Raw genomic sequence first — 18,804 nt, forward strand, 5'->3', positions numbered from 1 at the left:
TAGTATTAAGGTTCACATGAAAGTAACCCAACACGACATGAATTGACTTGAATGTTTTGAAGAAATGTTACTTCAATAAAATTTGTTAGGGATAAATTATGAGTAATGTTATGTGTATACACTTTTGGTATACAATTTGAATCCACAAATGATATTCATCATATGATTGAGTGTTATTTTATCTTTAATTCAAGACCAATTACATAATAGTACATCATCTATGTATCTAAATTGTATAGGCCAAAAGACTTGTTCTCACCAAAGGTATAGTGCAATCCTAAAGTCCCACCCTCTAACTTTCAAAAACATAAAGTCTCACTTATAGGTCAATTTCTATTAAAATTTTCAGTTATGATTAAGGGTAAAATCATTATTTTAAAAATAATATTAAAAAAATATAACTAATTATACTTTCCCTACTAATTTTAAAAACTAATAACTTCTTCCCTACATAAAGTTTTCTAACTTTGAAAAATCATATTTTTTTCACAAACCTAGGGTTTCCATCTTTTTCCAACTTCAATTGCCCCCCTTAACTCTTAAAAATAGCATTTCACCCCCTCTTGAAAGCAACATTCGTTTCAACATCCTCCATCATCAGCGTCCTCTCTGACATCCTCCTTTGTCAACATCCTCTCCAATATCCTATTTCCCCTAAGCCAATGGGAAATAGTGGTGTGACAAAGAGCTGTCTCTTTGTCACACCATTGTTTCCCATTAGCTCAAGTGAATGAGAAGGTTGAAGAGGATGGCGAAAGGGATGCCACAAAACTAAAGTTCAAGTGGGGGGGGGGGGGTGAAACTGTTGTTTTTAAAAGTTTTGAGGGGCTGTTGAAGTTGAAAAAAGATGGAAACCCTAGGTTTGAGAGTGAAAATGTGACTTTTCAAACTTAGAATACTTTAGGCAAGGGTAAAATTATAAATTTTTAAAACTTCGGGGGAAAATATAATGAATTATATATTTTTTTAATATTATTTTTAAAATAACGATTTTATTCTTAAACCTAACTAAAAATTTTAACAAAAATTGGTTCTTTGGTAGGACTTTGGAATTTTACTATACTTCTGATGGGAACAAGTTTTTTAGCCAATTGTGTACAACACATAGTTTCTATTGATAAATTATAGAAATATTGAAAAATAATATCAACAATAATTGAAAACTTTACAAATTGCATATAGTTGCATTTTTATATAATTGTAATTACTCATATTATTTTTTATTTTTTACTTTAATATTTTATTTTTTTGTTAAGTAGTAAGAATATAATTTGGTTAGTTAGATTATTGACTCATTTTAAAGGTCTTAGTATGTAATTTTTATAAATAAGATAAAATATTATATTTTGTGTTTTACTAATATTTGATTAGGATAATTTGGTGAATAAATTAAAATGATAAAAATACTATGAAGAGTGAAAACAATAGATAATTTCAAATTAATTTGGGTCAAGTCAAGTCAACTTAAATATCAAAGGGTTTGATTAAAGTTAAAAAAATTTAACACGATTTTAATTTGGGTCGAGTTAGAGTTGAAAGTTTTTGACACAAAACCCGAATTGATACTATATGAATAAAATTTGATGACATGAACTATCAGATCTTACAATGATAGATACCTAATGCACAAAATGAGAAAATTTTAATGTGTTTTTGTCGAGTTATAGGGATAGATGCATAAATAATCCCAAACCTTAGAGTTATATCATTGTTATTATTTCTTTAAATTAAAAGCAATGTTGTCTTCACCCTAATAGTGTAATATATAATATTATAATATAGTCTAAAATATAAACTTAATCTTATGAAATAGAAAAAATAATATACTATAAATTAGAAACATATTGAATCAAAATTTAATCAAATCAGAATTAGATCCAATCAAAATTAGATTAAATAGGAATATACATATTTTATTTAATACAACCAACAAATAAATAAAACAGAGTGCATTTTATTCAATATAGTTGTATTTAATGGATAAATCGAACAATTCGAAGAGTCAGTGTTTCGTTTCCAACCATTCTAGACATCAAGACCTCCTACAATCAGCCTTAAAGCTACCCACAACCCTCCCAAATTTCGTTATTCTTTTTCCTTTCTATTTTTGATATCCTTGATTGTCTTTTTTTAAATAATAAAATCTAACCTATATATTAAGTACAAATGTCCCCCTATTCTAACAGTATCACAGATGCTATTGTATTGATTTCATTTCTTCGACCAGCATCAGAAACCTTTGAACTCTTAAATGGCATCATTTGGATGCGGAAGGAAAGGTTGTGCATTAAGGACTACACAATCAAATTGTAGAATTTTTCGATGACAGTGGATTCAAGAAATTAAATGCAACCTTGTCCTCACCCTAAAGATCTGGCTCCGCATTTCTTATGTCCATATATAATGCTAGAGATCGATTTTGCCAAGTTCTAACTCAAGTTTAAAGATTTTATATTGTCAAGCTTGAACTTAATTTGGAGGTGTTTGTCTCATCGAGTTTACAAGCTTAAAAAAATTTGATTCGAATAAATTAAAATGATATTATTTTAATTAATATTATTAAAACGATATTATTTTAATCGATTTTGATTCAATCATTATGTCAAACCAAGCTCAATTCAAGTTCATTTTGAAAATTGTAACCAAACTCGAATTGCTTTGAAGAGAGTTTGTTGAGCCAAACTCAAGTAGCTTATATCGAGCCTATATAATGGGTCAAATGGAAACCAACTCAAATTTGCTTGTTTGATGCATCTAATGGCCACCACATGAAGAGCATTATATATATAATATTTGAACTCTATTCCTTAACCATACATACAATTATGCGGATCAGGTGAATGCCACCATTAAAATTTGAAATGCCTTTATTTAATTTGGTAATATGGCTTTGTACACATCGATAATTGAGACTTTCATTGAGAATGCAATAATAATACAATAACCAAACTCAAGTTGAACTTAATAAGCATCAATTTGGGTATCAATTATGATATATTCTCATAATGATATATTATTATTAGTGTCCAAACATACTCATTACAAATACACATGGTTTTATTGAAGATTTTTTGATGTCACAATATACTAATCAAAAGTAGTTTAGGTTTGCATGGGTATATATATAATTATTATTAACAGGCCAATTGATCGTTTCCCACTCAAGGTTTGATAAAATAACAATTCTTTACCCTTTAAGTTTGAAATAATTAGTTTTCACCCATTTAAACATTAACCATTTTAAATAGGTGAATTTTCAAAAGAAAAATCTGTGGTAATTGCGAAGGGATTAGGCCAACACCTAATAATAAACATTAACCATTTATAGCATTAGATCTAATAGTACTTTCACAGTTACAATTTTCTCTCAAGACAGTGTTAGATCTAATAGTAAAATATTTTCTTGACAGGCATCACTAACAGGATCCAATACTATAAAATGATTTCATGAATTTGTGAAAACTGTGATGATTTATCATTAACTGACAACATAGTAGTCCAATTGGTGGGACACAGCATCACTTACAGTTAACTTCCTTTCCTACGATCTCTGCTAAATTTCATCATGACCTTCACTCTGCTTGTGAAGTGTATGGCTCTCAGTTTGCATCTGGGAATGGGACGCAGTCATTTACTTCCATTTCTAGCTGCTTTCAATTCATCTGCAATTCTCTGTACTCCATGTCAATCTCTTCAAGTGTTTCTATGTGTTCACTCACAAAGCTGCAATTGTAAATACACCAATTAATTTAACTTTGTAGATAGCCATTTCAGTGCTCATATAGACACCAAAAATTGCTATATTTGTAACTAATCATGTACCTGAATGAAAATGTTAGAAGACTCAAACACTTTTGTTGGCCAAGCTCAATGAGAACTTCACCAGTGTAGACTTCAACCGTTGTACTGGCCCTACCCGACTCTAAAAAACAAAAGATGTTGAAAGAAATGAATATTCCAAGGGGTTAACCAACCAAATTTTGTATGCCAAACCTAATGATGAGGGTAAATATCAGAGATGAAGAAAGTTGGTTAGACAACAGTTCTGACAGTGCTCATAATTTAGGGCAAACAAGAAAGATGAAACCTAAAACTTATGAAATTGAGTTTTATAGTCAAACCTGGTATGTCAGAGTATGATCGTTGCCAACTTCTTGGCCTTTAAGGTTCCATAGGATCTAAAGAATATCTTGACCACCTAAGGCTTTGAGAATTTCTCCAGCTCTTTCTGAATAAAGTCAGCCATAGGCTTGATGTATGCTTCTCATTGATAACAGGACCATATGATAGAAACAGACATCCTTGATAGGTATGCATCTTCCCTGACATATTATTCTAACTCAGAAATGGTTTTATGATATAAAAATTGATATACCATAGGCAAGAAATTAGAAAAGAAAACTAAAACAGATGCAACACTTAAATATTCTATTCAGAGCACCTAAATACCTGTTTTCAAGCTTGTTCTCGCTCAATTTTCCATTACAAATTTTCAACCACATGTATGCTTTCCTCAAACTATGTTCAAAAACAATAGAATTGTATGTTTTCACCTCAATTTCCATTAAAAATTTTCAACAACATGTATGTTTTCTTCATACTATGTTCAAAAACAATAGAATTGTATCAGCATGACAAATTAGATAGGCATTAGAGCTATATCACCAAGAGTGAGGGAATTCAATACCAAAACTAAACAAGAGTATGACTTGTCTCCTCTGCTAAGCATCCATTGGTGTGCCACCTTGCCACACTGAAATTGCCCACTTGTTTGTGATATTGACAATGCATAATCATTAATTCTGCAGTAAGGATTTTATTTGATGCTAATATGTTATTTCTAGGAAATTTTAAATGAATCAAAATTTAACAGACTATAAATAGCAAAAAATATCTAAACATTACCTTGTCTGCTTTTCTTTTTCCGCTACAATTCCATGCTCTGTATTCCCCTGCATTTTTTGCTAACATATTTCAATGTGAATCTAAACAAACTATGCTGTGATTATGGTAAGGGGGCATCAAGACATTGAAGAAAGAAGAAAGTATTTTACATTCAATTATTGTTCAAATTGTATAAATATTTACAATTGAATTGAATTATTACATAAACATGCCAAGCTCTTGCATTGCTAGGAAATGAACTTTAATCAATATAAAATTAATGTTGGATTTGATTCTAATTATAAAAATTGGATGAACAAGATTCAAACCAGTATGCAGTGCAGAATCATGTCTCAGTTGATTTATTTCAGAATTATAAAAATTCGATGAACAAGATTCTGCTCTTGCTAAACTTAAGATTTTGTCAATCTCTAGATAATTAAATCAAAGTTCATTTGTTATAGAAAAGCCGGCTCAACCTAACTAAACCCACCACATTGATGGAAAATGAGAAAACTAACAAACAACAGTAACAAAAGTTATGATAGGAGAGAAAAGCAGCACATACCACTGCCATGAGCACACTTCTTTGTCGAACTCGAAGTGTTAAGGTTGCAGCAGCTGGTATCGACAGGAAGCCAAACGCTGTCGATTTTAACAGGAAGATCTTCCTTGGCCTTTGAGAAAAGTAAAGATAATTGTGGGGGTGTCTTTGAAAAAATAAATATAAGGTAAAACTATCATTTAGGTTGCAATATATTTTAAAAAATATTAAAAAGATAACCCAGAGCCAGCCAGATGTCCCCTTACTTTCAATAAAAATTGACAAAAAGACCCTCATACTTATGCTATTTGTGCATGTTAACAAATTGCCAAGAGTCTTTCATTGAGAATGCAATAATATTACAATAACCAAGAGTCTATGCAATGTCTTCTATACTAAATAGTATGTCAGTTCTCTTAGAAGAGTAATATTATGTGTATATATTTTGAGTACACAAAATAAGTATACTAGAAAATGTCTAGGCTACACATCTTAACTCTCAGATCGCATTATACCCTACTCAATTACCAAGAAATCACTCTCTAAATTTCTATCTGACATAACAATAACTTTACTCGGTGTAGGCACCATCATTTAAAAGCACAATTCATTATACAAAAGGTCAAAAGACCAATATACCCTTGGGTATACTTGTGGATGTTACATCTAACACGCATGTGTCACGAGCTCTCAATCATCTTGGCTCGTATAGCTTTCACCCAACTCATATCTTGTGCCTCCTATAATTCTCATCTATTAAGCACCTAGGGTACTATTGCATACCCGAGATCGCTTTATTAACTTGGGATTATCCATAGATCTTAGCCTAGTTCTTTTTTCTCTTTTCTTTCCTCTATCCTATATAAATGGGCGTGTGCTTCCTAATATATTGGGGTTGTATCCACATTTGCTTATACACAGTCATCATCCTTGTGGCCTCTCCCTGTGTAACAATTTTCCACATACATGAGGGTGTGTCTTGTTAACACTGGTGTGTGCCCATCAAATATTTAATCCTTTTATATACTCATCCTGATTACATTATTTATTAAGGGTATTCTAGTGATTTCACCCCACACAGGGTCGTGTTAAAATTATAGACGGGTAGTCCATATGTTCTAGTTGATTGATCATTGGTCAATGGGGTCCAACGGTCATCAAAACACCAAAAACCTCAACCTGAAATCTGGAATTCACTTACACGGGCATGTATCTTATACCAGATAGTTGTGTATTGAACTTAGAAAGTAGATTGAGAAGACCTTAATTCGATCCCTAAGTTGTTTTTATGCATTTATTCACTGCCTAAACATTCTTTGGCATGAAGTAATGGTAAACACATCAGCATAATCCAATTCTAAACACAAATAAACATCTAAGTGATCATTAAGCACCAACTCAAGACATTATCAATTCAAACGATCATTATTACAATGAAAAAATGCACATCAAGCCCTTCTTCTCAATATCATCATACCATTCATTCTTTATAGTAATTCAAGTACACAAATTCACATGTCATTAATAACAATCTCATCGTCAGCAAATTAGTCAAGCAAAAGCAACTCAACTTGATATTATACAATCAACTTAATATCTCAATTCTAAACTTCACTTCATGAAATCATCTCAATATATTCTTGTGATCCAACCCATGACAAAAAGAGGCTCCCTCTAATCATACAAGAACCGATATTAGACAGAGAAAGGGCGTAAATCCTACTTATCTCTTAATCAAAAGTTGCTATAGTCAAGGTTGGTGAACAAGCCCCCTTCTGTCTAACCTTCCTCTCGCCTTGTTTCCAGAAAAAGTTGCCGGAAACTGCTGATGAAAAGGCCTAAATATCATTGTCAACACTCCACTCTTTTTTTGTTCAAAGGTGTGTGTTTCAATAAGGATTGAAATCCTTAAAATGCAGCCTTTATGCCTTATTTAAATTGAATAGACGTAACATACATTATACACGGGTGTGTCTCCAACATACACAGTCATATATCATTCAAATTAAATTTCACACAAAAATAACCTCATCTCACTGATGTGACAATTAACACACAGGCGTAACCTTCCCATACATAGTCTTGTATAACCCGAAATTCATATTTTAGCTTTAAATCCACTTGCCATCAAACATAAACATATAAAATAACTATCATACGCTTGAGACATACTTGTGAGTATTATAATTTGATATTTTGTAATTAAGTCAAAATCAATCAAAACAATATTATTATAAAATTTTTGTCAAAATGATGTCATTTTAATTTATTCGAATTATACTTTCCTAAGCTTGTGAGTCTGACAAGTCGAATGAAGTTTCAATTTAAATATCAATTATGACATGTTGCCATGTAATTGTGATTGGTGGTTTTGAATTAAGGAAAATAACACTCAATTGCATGGTTACATATTATTATTAGTGTCCAAATTTACTTATTACAAGTACACATGATTTTATTGATTTTTTTTTTAAAAGTACATATTCAAAAAGCGACCTTGCAAAAAAATCTGTGGCTATTGCAGAGGGATTGGGCAACACTCGATAATAAACATTAACCATTTATAACGTGATCAATGGATAGGAGTACTTTTACAGTGACGATTTTTCTCTCAAGACTGTGTTAGAACTAATGGTAAAATATTTTCTCGACAGGAAGAGCTATATACACCAGGCTTGTAAAAATTTAAAAAATTCTATTTAGAAATATACTAAGAAAATCCAATACTATAAAATGATTTCATGAATATGTGAAAACTGCGATGATTTATCATCAACTGACAACATAGTAATCCAATTGGTGGGACACAGCATCACTTTCAGTTAATTTCCTTTCCTTCGATCTCTGCTAAATTTCATCATGACCTTCACTCTGCTTGTGAAGAGTATGGCTCTCAGTTTGCATCCGGGAATGGGATGCAGTCATTTACTTCCATTTCTAGCTGCTTTCAATTCATCTGCAATTCTCTGTACTCCATGTCAATCTCTTCAAATGTTTCTATGTGTTCACTCACAAAGCTGCAATTGTAAATACACCAATTAATTTAACTTCGTAGATAGCCATTTCAGCGCTCATATCAACAAAAAATATTGCTACATCTGTAACTAATCGTGTACCTGAATGAAAATGTCAGAAGACTCAAAACACTTTTGTTGGCCAAGCTCAATGAGAACTTCACCGGTGTAGACTTCAACCATTGTACTGACCCTACTCAACTCTAAAAAACAAAAGATGTTGAAAGAAATGAATATTCCAAGGGGTTAACCAACCAAACATTGTATACCAAGCCTAATGATGAGGATAAATATCAGAGATGAAGAGAGATGGATAGACAATAGTTCTGATAGTGCTCATCATTTAGGGCAGACAAGAAAGATGGAAGCTAAAACTTATGAAATTGAGTTTTACAGTCAAACCTGGTATGTCAGAGTATGATCGTTGCCAACTCCTTGGCCTTTAAGGTTCCATAGGAACTAAAGAATATCATGACCACTAAGGACTTGAGAATTTCTCCAACTCTTTCTGAATCAAGTCAGCCACAGGCTTGATGTAACCTTCTCGTTGACAACAGGACCATATGATAGAAACAGAAATCCTTGATAGGTATGCGTCTTCCCTGACATATTATTCTAACTCAGAAATGGTTTTATGATATACAAATTGATATACCACAGGCAAGAAATTAGAGAATACACTAAAACGGAAGCAACACCTAAATATTCTCTTCAAAACACAGAGGCTTGACCCAGTTGTAGAGATAGAGGACTGTGGATAAAAACTTCTGCTGAAACACAGTAAGTTTCATATTGTTTAAGCTAGGAACACGAACTTTTCTGTTGATGCAAGCAGCAGCCTTTTCTCCTTTCTCATTCATGATTATTTGTTCTATATTCAAGCATTTAAGTCATAAGAGCTTACAAATGATGTAATAATGAGAACATATTAATAGCAATTTGTCACACACCTGTTTGTTGAGGGCAGGTACATGTCCCCACTTTTGAATGCTGGATTCAAAACCTAACTCCCTGTACTCCTCGCAAATCTCTTTTAAATGTTTCTATGTGTTCACTCACAAAGCTACAAGTGTAAATACTGCAATTAATTTAACTCTGTATATTGCCATTTTAGTGCTCATATCAACACACAAAATTGCTATTTTGGTAACTAATCAGGTACCTGATTCGAAATGCAAGAAGACTAATAAAAACTTTTTGGCCAAGCTCAACAAGAACTTCATCAGTGTAGGAATTAACCAACCAAACATTATAGTGCCCAACCTAATGAAGAGGAAAAAAAATATGTCATCTAGAAAGTTGGTAGACAACAATTGCGATAATGCTCATAATTAAGGACAGACAAGAAAGATGGAAGCTAAAACTTATGAAACTGGGTTTACAGTTAGACCTGTTATGTCAAAGTATGATTGTTGTCAAATCCTCAGACTTTCAAGTTCTGCACGTCTCCATCTGGTCTTTGTATAGAACACTAGCGTTCTCATCATAAGTAAATGATACTACATGGGAAGAAAAGAATTACATTAGCTGTAGTTTCACATATAGATGCAAAAGAAAAAGTTGTAGAGAGCTAATCCCAACAAATGACCACAACCCAGGCAAGTCAAATTTTAATACATTTACTGATTTTGTGCTGCAAAAGAATCATAAACAAGTATAACTGTAAATTAAATGCACCTCCTCAGGCTTAGAGAATTCTCCAATTCTTTCTGAATCATGTCAGCCATAGACTTGATGTAACCTCTAGCAGATACCAGGACCGTATGATAGAAACAGCCTTGATATATATGCATATTCCCTGACATATTATTCTCACTCAGAAATGGTTTATGATGTTCAAATTGATTTACTACAGGCAAGAAATTACAGAATATACTCTTCAAAAGCAGCACCCAGATATTCTCTTCAGAACACAGATGCTTGACCCAATTGTTGATGCAAGCAGCAGCCATTTCTCCTTTCTCATTCATGATTCTTTCTTCTATATTCAAGCATTAAGTCATTTTAGCTTACATATAATGTAATAATGGGAAAACATTCATGGAAATCTGTTACATACCTGTTTCCAAACTTGTTTTCACCTCAGTTTTCCATTACAAATTTTCAACTACATGTATGCCTTCTCCATACTATGCTCAAAAACAATATAATTGTATCAGTATGAGAAATTAAATATGCATTGGAGTTATAACAGCAAGAGTGGAGGAATGCAGAACCAAAATTATATCAGCATATGACATGTTTCTGCTTTGCTAAGCGTCCATCGGCATGCCCATTGCCACACTGAAAATGCCCACCTGTTTGTGATATTGATAATGCATAATCATTAATGTTGCACTAAGGATTTTATTCGATGATATTTCTAGGAAAAAAATTAATGAATCAAAATTCAACAGACTATAAATTGCAAATGATATCTAAAAACTCTTCATCTTGTCTGCTTTTCTGTTTCCGCTACAATTCCATGCTCTGTATTTCCCTGCATTTCCTGTTACCATTTTTCTGATGTGAATCTAAACAGACTATGTTGTGATTATGGTAAGGGGGCATCAAGCCAGTGAAGAAAGAAGAAAGTATTTTACATCTAAAAATTGTTCAAATAGTATAAATATTTACAGTTGAATTGAATTCTTACATAAACATGCCAAGCTCTTGCATTACTAGGAAATGAACTTCAATAAATATAAAATTAATGTTAAATTTGATTCTAATTATAAAAATTTGAAGAACAAGATTCAAACCAGTATGCATAGCAGAATCATGTCTCAGTTGATGTATTTCAGGTAATCCTTCTGCTCTTACTTCTACTACAATTAATTACACTTCAGATTTTGTCCATCTCTAGATAATTAAATCAAAGTTCATTTGTTATAGAAAAGACAGCTCAACCTAACTAAACCCACCACATTGATGGAAAATGAGCAAACTAACAAAAAAACAGTAACTAAAGTTGTGATAGAAGAGAAAAGCAGCACATACCACTGCCATGAGCACACTTCCTTGTCAAACTCAAAGTGTTAGGGTTGCGGCAGATGGTATTGACAGGAAGCCTAAAAAAATGTGTAGTTGGTATTCTTTTTTTTTTTTGGAAAACATTAATGGAAATTATTGATGAACATGATTCACACCTTTATAACGTATTGCAAAATAAGTCTCTTCTTCTTCCGATTCTTCTTCTTCTTCGAATTCATAAACAAAGGAAAAATTGAAGATACAATCACAACTATAAAAAAATATATAAATTACCATAAAATATAACTACTCAAACAAGAAGACAGTAGTTATTATCGCATAAGAATTATTTTCAAACACAACTTATTAAAAAAATGATAATTGTTTACAATCAATAACTAATTAATTCACATACCTGAACAAATCTTTGTACTATAGGTTACGCATCCGTCGTCCTCCTATCTTAATCAATGGATGTATCACAACATTGTTGAGCCTTGGTGTTGCTTTCCATAACCAAAGGTCTTCATTATCGGACATCCATAAATCTTAAGTGTATATAAAACTGGTACACATCCCTAGTTTTGAATGAAGCATTCAACAGGCAACTCCCTGTGCTCCATGTCAATCTTTTCTAGTGTTTCTATGTGCTTACTCACAAAGCTGCAATTGTAAATACTATAATTAATTTAATTTTGTATATAGCCATTTTAGTGCTAATATCAACTACAAAATTACTGTTTTTGTAATTAGTCAAGCACCTGACTGGTACTACAAGAAGACTATTAACACCCTTTTGGCCGAGCTCAACGAGAACTTCATCATTGTCGGGCTTCCATCATTGTACAGGCCCTACTCGACTAACAAAACCAAAAAAGGGGAAAGAAATGAATATTCCAAGGAATTAACCAACAAAACATTCCCAACCTAATGGTAGGAAAAATTATTAGAGCTTAAGAAAATCAATAAACAACAGTTGTGACAGTACCCATCATTACAGGCAGACAAGAAAGATGAATCTAAAACTTATGAAATTGGGTTTTACTGTCCAATGTGACAAATCAGAGTATGATTGTTGCCAAATCCACAGCTTTTCAAGTTTTGCTCTCCTCCATCTGGCCTTTTTTATGGATCACTAGCATTCTCAATATAACTGACTAGTACTCCATAGGCACCAAAAAATTTCATTACCTGTAGTTCCACATATAAAAGTCAAAGAAAAGTTGTAGAGACTAATCCCATCAAATCACCACAACCAAGGCAAGTCATATTTTAATATATATACTGATTTTTGTGCTGCAAAAGAATCATATAAGGAAAGAGTATCTCAAGAAATTTAAATGCACCTCATCAGGCTTAGGGAATTTCTCCAACGCTTTCTGAATCACGTCATCCACTTGTTGATACTAGGGCCTGTATGATAGAAACAGGCAGCCTTGATATATATGCATCTTGCCTGGCATATTATTCTCACCCAGAAATGGTTTATGATATAAAAATTAATTTACCACAGGCAAGCAATGAGAGAATATACTAAAACAGAAGCAGCACCTAAATATTCTCTCCAGCAGACAGATTCTTGACCTAGTAGTCGAAATAGAGAACTGTGGATAAATCCTCTTCTGAAACAAAGTAAGTTTCATCTTATTTAAGCTAGGAACACCATCTTCTCTGTTGATGCAAACATCCGCCTTTTCTCCTTTCTTGTTCATGATTATTTCCTTTATATTTGATCACTAAGTCATTTGAGCTTACACGTAATGTAATAATGAGAATACATTGATGGCAATTTGTTAACATACCTGTTTTCAAGCTTATTTTCCCCTAAATTTTGCATCACAAATTTCAACCAAATGAATGTTTTCTTAATACTCTATGTTCAAAAAGAAAAGAACTGTATCAGTATGACAAATTCATTTGGCATATGACAAGTATCTCATCTGCTAAGTTTCCATCAGCGTGCAACCTTGCCACACTGAAATTGCCCACCTGTTTGTGATATTGATAATGCATAATCATTAATATTGAAGTAAGGATTTTATTCCTTGCTATTTCTAGGAAAAGTTTAAGGAATTAAAATTCAACAGTATAAATTGCAAATGATATCGAAAACCTCTTCAGCTTGTCTGCTTTTCCTTTTCTGCTACAATTCCTTGCCCTGTACTCCCCTGCATTTTCAGTTACAATTTTCTGATGTGAATCTAAACAAACTATTTTGCTGGGATTATGGTAAGGGGGAATCAAGCCATTGAAGAAAGAAAAAAGTATTTTGCATCTAAATATTGTACGAATAGTATAAATATTTACAATTCAATTGAATTCATATATAAGCATCCCAAGATCTTGCATTGCTAGGAAATGAACATTAAAAACAATTCTCACGTCGATTTATTAGATATTAGATTGCCTCTTTGAAGTTCATTAATCAATATTAAGTTAATGTTTAATTTCATTGTGTTCATAAAAAATTGATGAACCTGATTCACACCAGTATACATTGCAGAATGAAGTCTCAGTTGATGTATTTTCAGGTAATTTTCATTGCTTTTTCTTCTCCTTCTTCTCATTGTTATTCAAACAAAAGAGAAACATCTAATGGGAGCTGTTTCAAATTTTGAACGCATATATGCCACCATAATAAGAACATAACTCAAGCCCTGCATAACAAGGACCCATGCCATTGAAGCCCAAAGTTGCTGAACATATAGGCATGTAATTTGAAATTTGATTTTACTGTTTTTGAACTCTTTTTTCACTTTGTTTTTTTTCTGACAAGATAAAAAAATCCAATCAAATCAATTAATTACACTTCCGATTTTGTCCATCTTCAACTAATTAAATCAAAGTTCATTTCTAATAGAAAAGTCAGCTCAATCTAACTAAATCCACCGCATTCATAGAAAATGAGCAAATTAACAACACAGAGAATCTACAGTATTATAAAAGAAAATAAAAGAAAAAAGTGCACCACATACCACTGCCATGAGCACACTTCTTTGTCGAACTCAAAGCCTTTAGGGTTGCGGCAGATGGTATCGACGGGAAGCCTAAGGCTGTTGATTTTAACAGGAAGATCTTCCTTCGCCTTTAAGTAAAGGTAATTGTAGGGATCAGTTCGTGAAAAAATAAAGGTAAAACTACCATTTCGGTTACAACAAATTTATAATATTAAAAAAATCTCAAATCCGGGCACATGGACCCTCACTTTGAATAAAATTACTGAAAGCCCTCTATACTTGTAAAATTATCGCTAATTTCCCCTGTGGAATTGCTTCCCTTTTTCTTTTTTTTTTAAATTAAGTAATTAATTAAAAATTTTCACAAGAGTGACAGAGGTTGAACTCAGGACTTTCCTTCTCTTTTATCAGCGAGTAGGCCTTAGAGTGATGGAATTTCAGTACCTTGATTAAACGAGCTTATGAAACATGTCTCCCTACTAGCTTTCCATCAATCTTGTCATTGTCTCAGTTAGGTGTTCACTTTTTCTTCTTCTTCTTCTTCTTCTTCTTCATCTTCTTCTTCTTCGTCTTCTTCTTCTTCTTCTTCTATAATCCAAACAACAGAGACATAACAGAAGTAGTGCTTTTAAAAATTCAAAATTTGAAGATGTAATTATAAATATAAAATCTTTAAATTACTCAAACAAGAATAATAATTTGTTATTGAATTAGTGATACATATTTCATACCAATTAGTCGTTTCCTTGCAATTTTCTCCTGCAAAACCAATCACAATTTTTAGATTATTAATGTCATACTGCTAACTAAACATATTTTAAGAAGACAATACAATTTATTCAAAAATATTTATAATTTTTTACAATAAACAATTATCTAATTTGAATACCTGTTCTTCTATGAACAATTGTTCGACTGTGGAGTTCAAGTTACCCATCCATCGTTTGTTGTCAAAACTATGTAAATCTTTGTTGAGCTTTGGTGTCAGTTGTTCTCCATAACCAAAAATCTTCATATTTGGACATGTGCGTATCTCAAGTGTCTCCAAAACTGGAAATTCAATAGAATATGAGCTTGAACTAAAACAACCAATGTTACTTAGCCCTTCAAAGCTCAAGTTGGACAAACTAGGAAAAACAATCTTCTCAACTAATGATGATGATACTTCCTCATTTGTGACTATTTCTTCCAATGCTGAGCAATCAACTATTGCAAGGTTTCTGAGCTTTACAAGGCTTTTGACTATGGAGGGGGTGAACAGGCTTTTTAATTTACTGCATCCTGCTATTTCTATAGTAGTTAAGTTTCCCAAACTTGGGGAGGTTGTGGTGAGATCTTTCCTTGGTGGTATTATTTCCTCTTCTTCTTTCATTATGAAAATCTCCTCTAAATTGTCACAACCAAATATCATCATTTCTTCCAAACTAATAAGGCTCTGCAATAAATCTTGTGAAAATATCTTAACTAACCTTGGGCACTGCCATAATATTATTCTCTTCAAGTTGCAAAGGTTTATGTATTGAGTTTCACCTTCCCATATATGTGTCATGTTTGGCAGATATGCCAAATGTAGTTCCTTTAATGGCGGAAGCAACTTTGTTTTTCCATAAGTCACCTTAAGCACTTCACAATCAAATATATATACCACTGATTCACAGCTACTAACTTCTAAATATTCCGTTTGTTCAATTACCAAATTTTTTAGGCGATTAATCAGTCCTGAAATCATAACCTTATCATCATTTGACATCAACAATTTTCTTGAATATTTTTCTGAAGAAATCATAAAGCTGCGCTTTTCAAGATGTTGTACACCACCTATTGTTATTGCAAAGTTTGATAAGTTTTTGAACGGCACATCACTATCAATTAAGAAATCCAAGTTTGGGATAGCAATTTGCAAGCTAGTCAATCTAGACAAAAATTGTAACTCAGCAAGCTTTGCATTGCTTCTCAAACCCCCCTCACCTCCTTCAGAATCCCAATGTTCAAAACTTTTAAAAACATACAACTCTTCCAATTTACACAGAGAAGATATGACACCATATGCTATTCGTGCAAGCTCTACACAACTGTTCAAATCTAATAACCTCAAATGAATTAATTGACTGAAAGATATTGGGATCTCCCTAATATTAGAATTATTAAGGCTAAGAATTTCTAGTTTACTTAGATGCCCGATAATAGATAGGTCACATAACTTGCAACCATTAAGATACAACGTTGTAAGATTTGCCAACAAAGAAAGTGATTCTGGCACTGGCAATAATTCAGTTTTACTCAAGTTTAAAACTCTAAGATCTTTCATTCCTTGAAAGAAATTGTTAGGGAAAACCATTTTAGAATTTCCCTGCAATTGTAAAGACTGTAATTTTGGGCATTCCATCGCATCTGGCACTTCTTTAATATCATTTGACATTAATGAGATACATGTGAGATCTTCATATGTATCTCTGTTTGGCCACTCTTTTAGACCAGTGCCAGCTTTGACCAAGAATAATTGGTTGTATTTAGGTGCTATTATATGTGCAACATCACGTACAACATCATGCAATTTGACACATTCATACTCTTCGTTATCGTACCAATATTTTCCATAAATCAAGAGAAAAGAAGAGGTCAACGTACTTACAATAGCATGCACTCTGTGCCTAACATCCTTCATTGTCTCAACATTTTTAAACCACCTCAAAGCCACTCCATATGTAACTAAAACTTCAATTAGGATTTCAAAATCCTCTGGAAACACGCTACAAAAAAAGAACAATGATTTTGCATCCTCACTTTCTAGATATTTGATGCTCAACTCCAAAGATGAAATCACACTTCCTTGCATCCCTGAGATATCTGTTGGAGTAGACGTTTTTAGTTGTCGTGCCGCATCAATCCACACATCCTCATTTTTATTCTTTAATGCCCTTGCTATTGTCACAATTGCAATCGGTAAGCCATCACATTCAGCGACTACTTCTCTTGCAATTGGGCTTAATATAGAATTTTCAACATCCATTCCGACAAGCTCCTTGAATAGCTCCCACGATTCCTGTTTTGATAAAGTTCCAACAATAGATATTTTGTTGCAATCCATCTCATCACACACATATTTGCTTCGAGAGGTAAGCATGATCTTACAACCTCTATGGTCCTTCCCAAAAGGAATACCAATCTCCTCCAATTTGATTCTTCCCCAAACATCATCCAATATTATGAGGATTCGTTTCTCCTTCTTAATTCTCTCCCACAGGGAACTTGCTCGTGCTGATTCAGGACAATCCGATAATGATTTCAGATCTAGCTTGTAAGCAATTGCTTTTTGAATTTCAATGATATTGGGGGTTTGAGACACAACCACAAAAACTACTGAATCATACAATTTCTCTTCCTCAGCTTGTTTGCCAATTTGTTTCACCAGTGTGGTCTTACCCACACCCCCCATCCCACATATTCCAATTATGCTGACCTTGTCATCTTTCAAGGCTTCCATAATTTCATTCTTGTTTGATTCTCTGGATTCAAAAATTCCAGAAAATCCAACAGTTGGAACGATAATGCTTGAAGGAGGAAGAGCAGGCTGAGATATAGCTTGAAATGTTCCACCTTCTTGGAGCTGAGTGATCACCGTTATCTTCCGCTTTGCCGCCTTGCTGAATCGGTAACGCGATCGGACATCAATACACCACCCTTTGAAGCACATCTTGTTCACATTGCGTTCATCCTCCAAAAACTCTTCCGCTTCTGCAGAGACATTATCAACTTCAGATATCCAGCTTTGGACATCAGGTAAGATAATTTCTCTGTTTTTTTCAGCAGCATCAATTCTCAATTGCATGCTGTCTCTGGTAGCCTTGAGTTTCTGAGCTTGCTTTTGTAAAGTTTCGATGTTGTCATTGTAGTTAAGCAGGTAGCCAATCTGACGTCCTGCTGCATCAAACAAGCGGGTGAAAATAATTTCAGAAATTGAACCAACAAATGAAGTGATAAATTCCATGATGTAAATTTTGAGTGTTTTTTATTGTTGGGTGATTGAGGATGAATAATGATGGATAGAAGGTAGGAAAGAGAAGAGAATGGCATGTAATTCATCTCTTATCATACATCTATCCTTTGCCTTTTCTCACAAGGCTTCTTGGTTCCATTATTTTCAAAGTTATTCTTTTGTTTCATAGCTACTCTTGAGTTAAGAATCATTTCAACTATTCTACAAAACAGAGGAAAACAGAGGACATTTCATGTATACCTATATGACTTAAACAATTTACAAAATTCCTTTTGGTATTTTGGAATTCATTTATACTTAAATTGCCTCTCAAGTCTTCTTTGTTCCATCTTTGCCTTTGCTCTCAAATCAAGGCTACTTGCTCAATATTCTCTTCTTTTATAATTTCCATATTCTTTTATAAAGAATATGTGTATGCAGATTGATGTATTATTTCTACCTTAAAAGAAGTTAATA

General features: G+C 33.0%; 1 protein-coding gene and 1 long non-coding RNA gene across 2 annotated transcripts; both read right to left on the reverse strand.

Moving 5' to 3' along the window:
• Positions 1-12,564: 12,564 nt before the first annotated feature.
• On the reverse strand, positions 12,565-15,128 carry LOC123205192. The gene is made up of 8 exons (XR_006499812.1): positions 15,083-15,128; positions 14,796-14,912; positions 14,370-14,479; positions 13,508-13,562; positions 13,197-13,383; positions 12,946-13,115; positions 12,741-12,850; positions 12,565-12,585 (listed from the first exon to the last, which is right to left on the reverse strand). It is a non-coding gene; the product is annotated as an uncharacterized LOC123205192 (long non-coding RNA).
• Positions 15,129-15,145: 17 nt separating this feature from the next.
• LOC123205256 (disease resistance protein UNI-like) lies at positions 15,146-18,339 on the reverse strand. The gene is made up of 2 exons (XM_044622175.1): positions 15,241-18,339; positions 15,146-15,157 (listed from the first exon to the last, which is right to left on the reverse strand). Exons 1-2 carry the CDS (start codon positions 18,337-18,339, stop codon positions 15,146-15,148), a joined length of 3,111 nt encoding a protein of 1,036 aa, XP_044478110.1.
• Between the last annotated feature and the right edge of the window lie 465 nt (positions 18,340-18,804).

The sequence above is a fragment of the Mangifera indica genome, unplaced genomic scaffold, assembly GCF_011075055.1.
Source record: "Mangifera indica cultivar Alphonso unplaced genomic scaffold, CATAS_Mindica_2.1 Un_0002, whole genome shotgun sequence".
In the NCBI taxonomy this organism is placed as follows: Eukaryota; Viridiplantae; Streptophyta; class Magnoliopsida; order Sapindales; family Anacardiaceae; genus Mangifera; species Mangifera indica.

Bases quoted from the DNA above. Each gene is read 5' to 3' on its own strand.
- LOC123205256 (XM_044622175.1), bottom strand. From the start codon at position 18,339: ATGGAATTTATCACTTCATTTGTTGGTTCAATTTCTGAAATTATTTTC.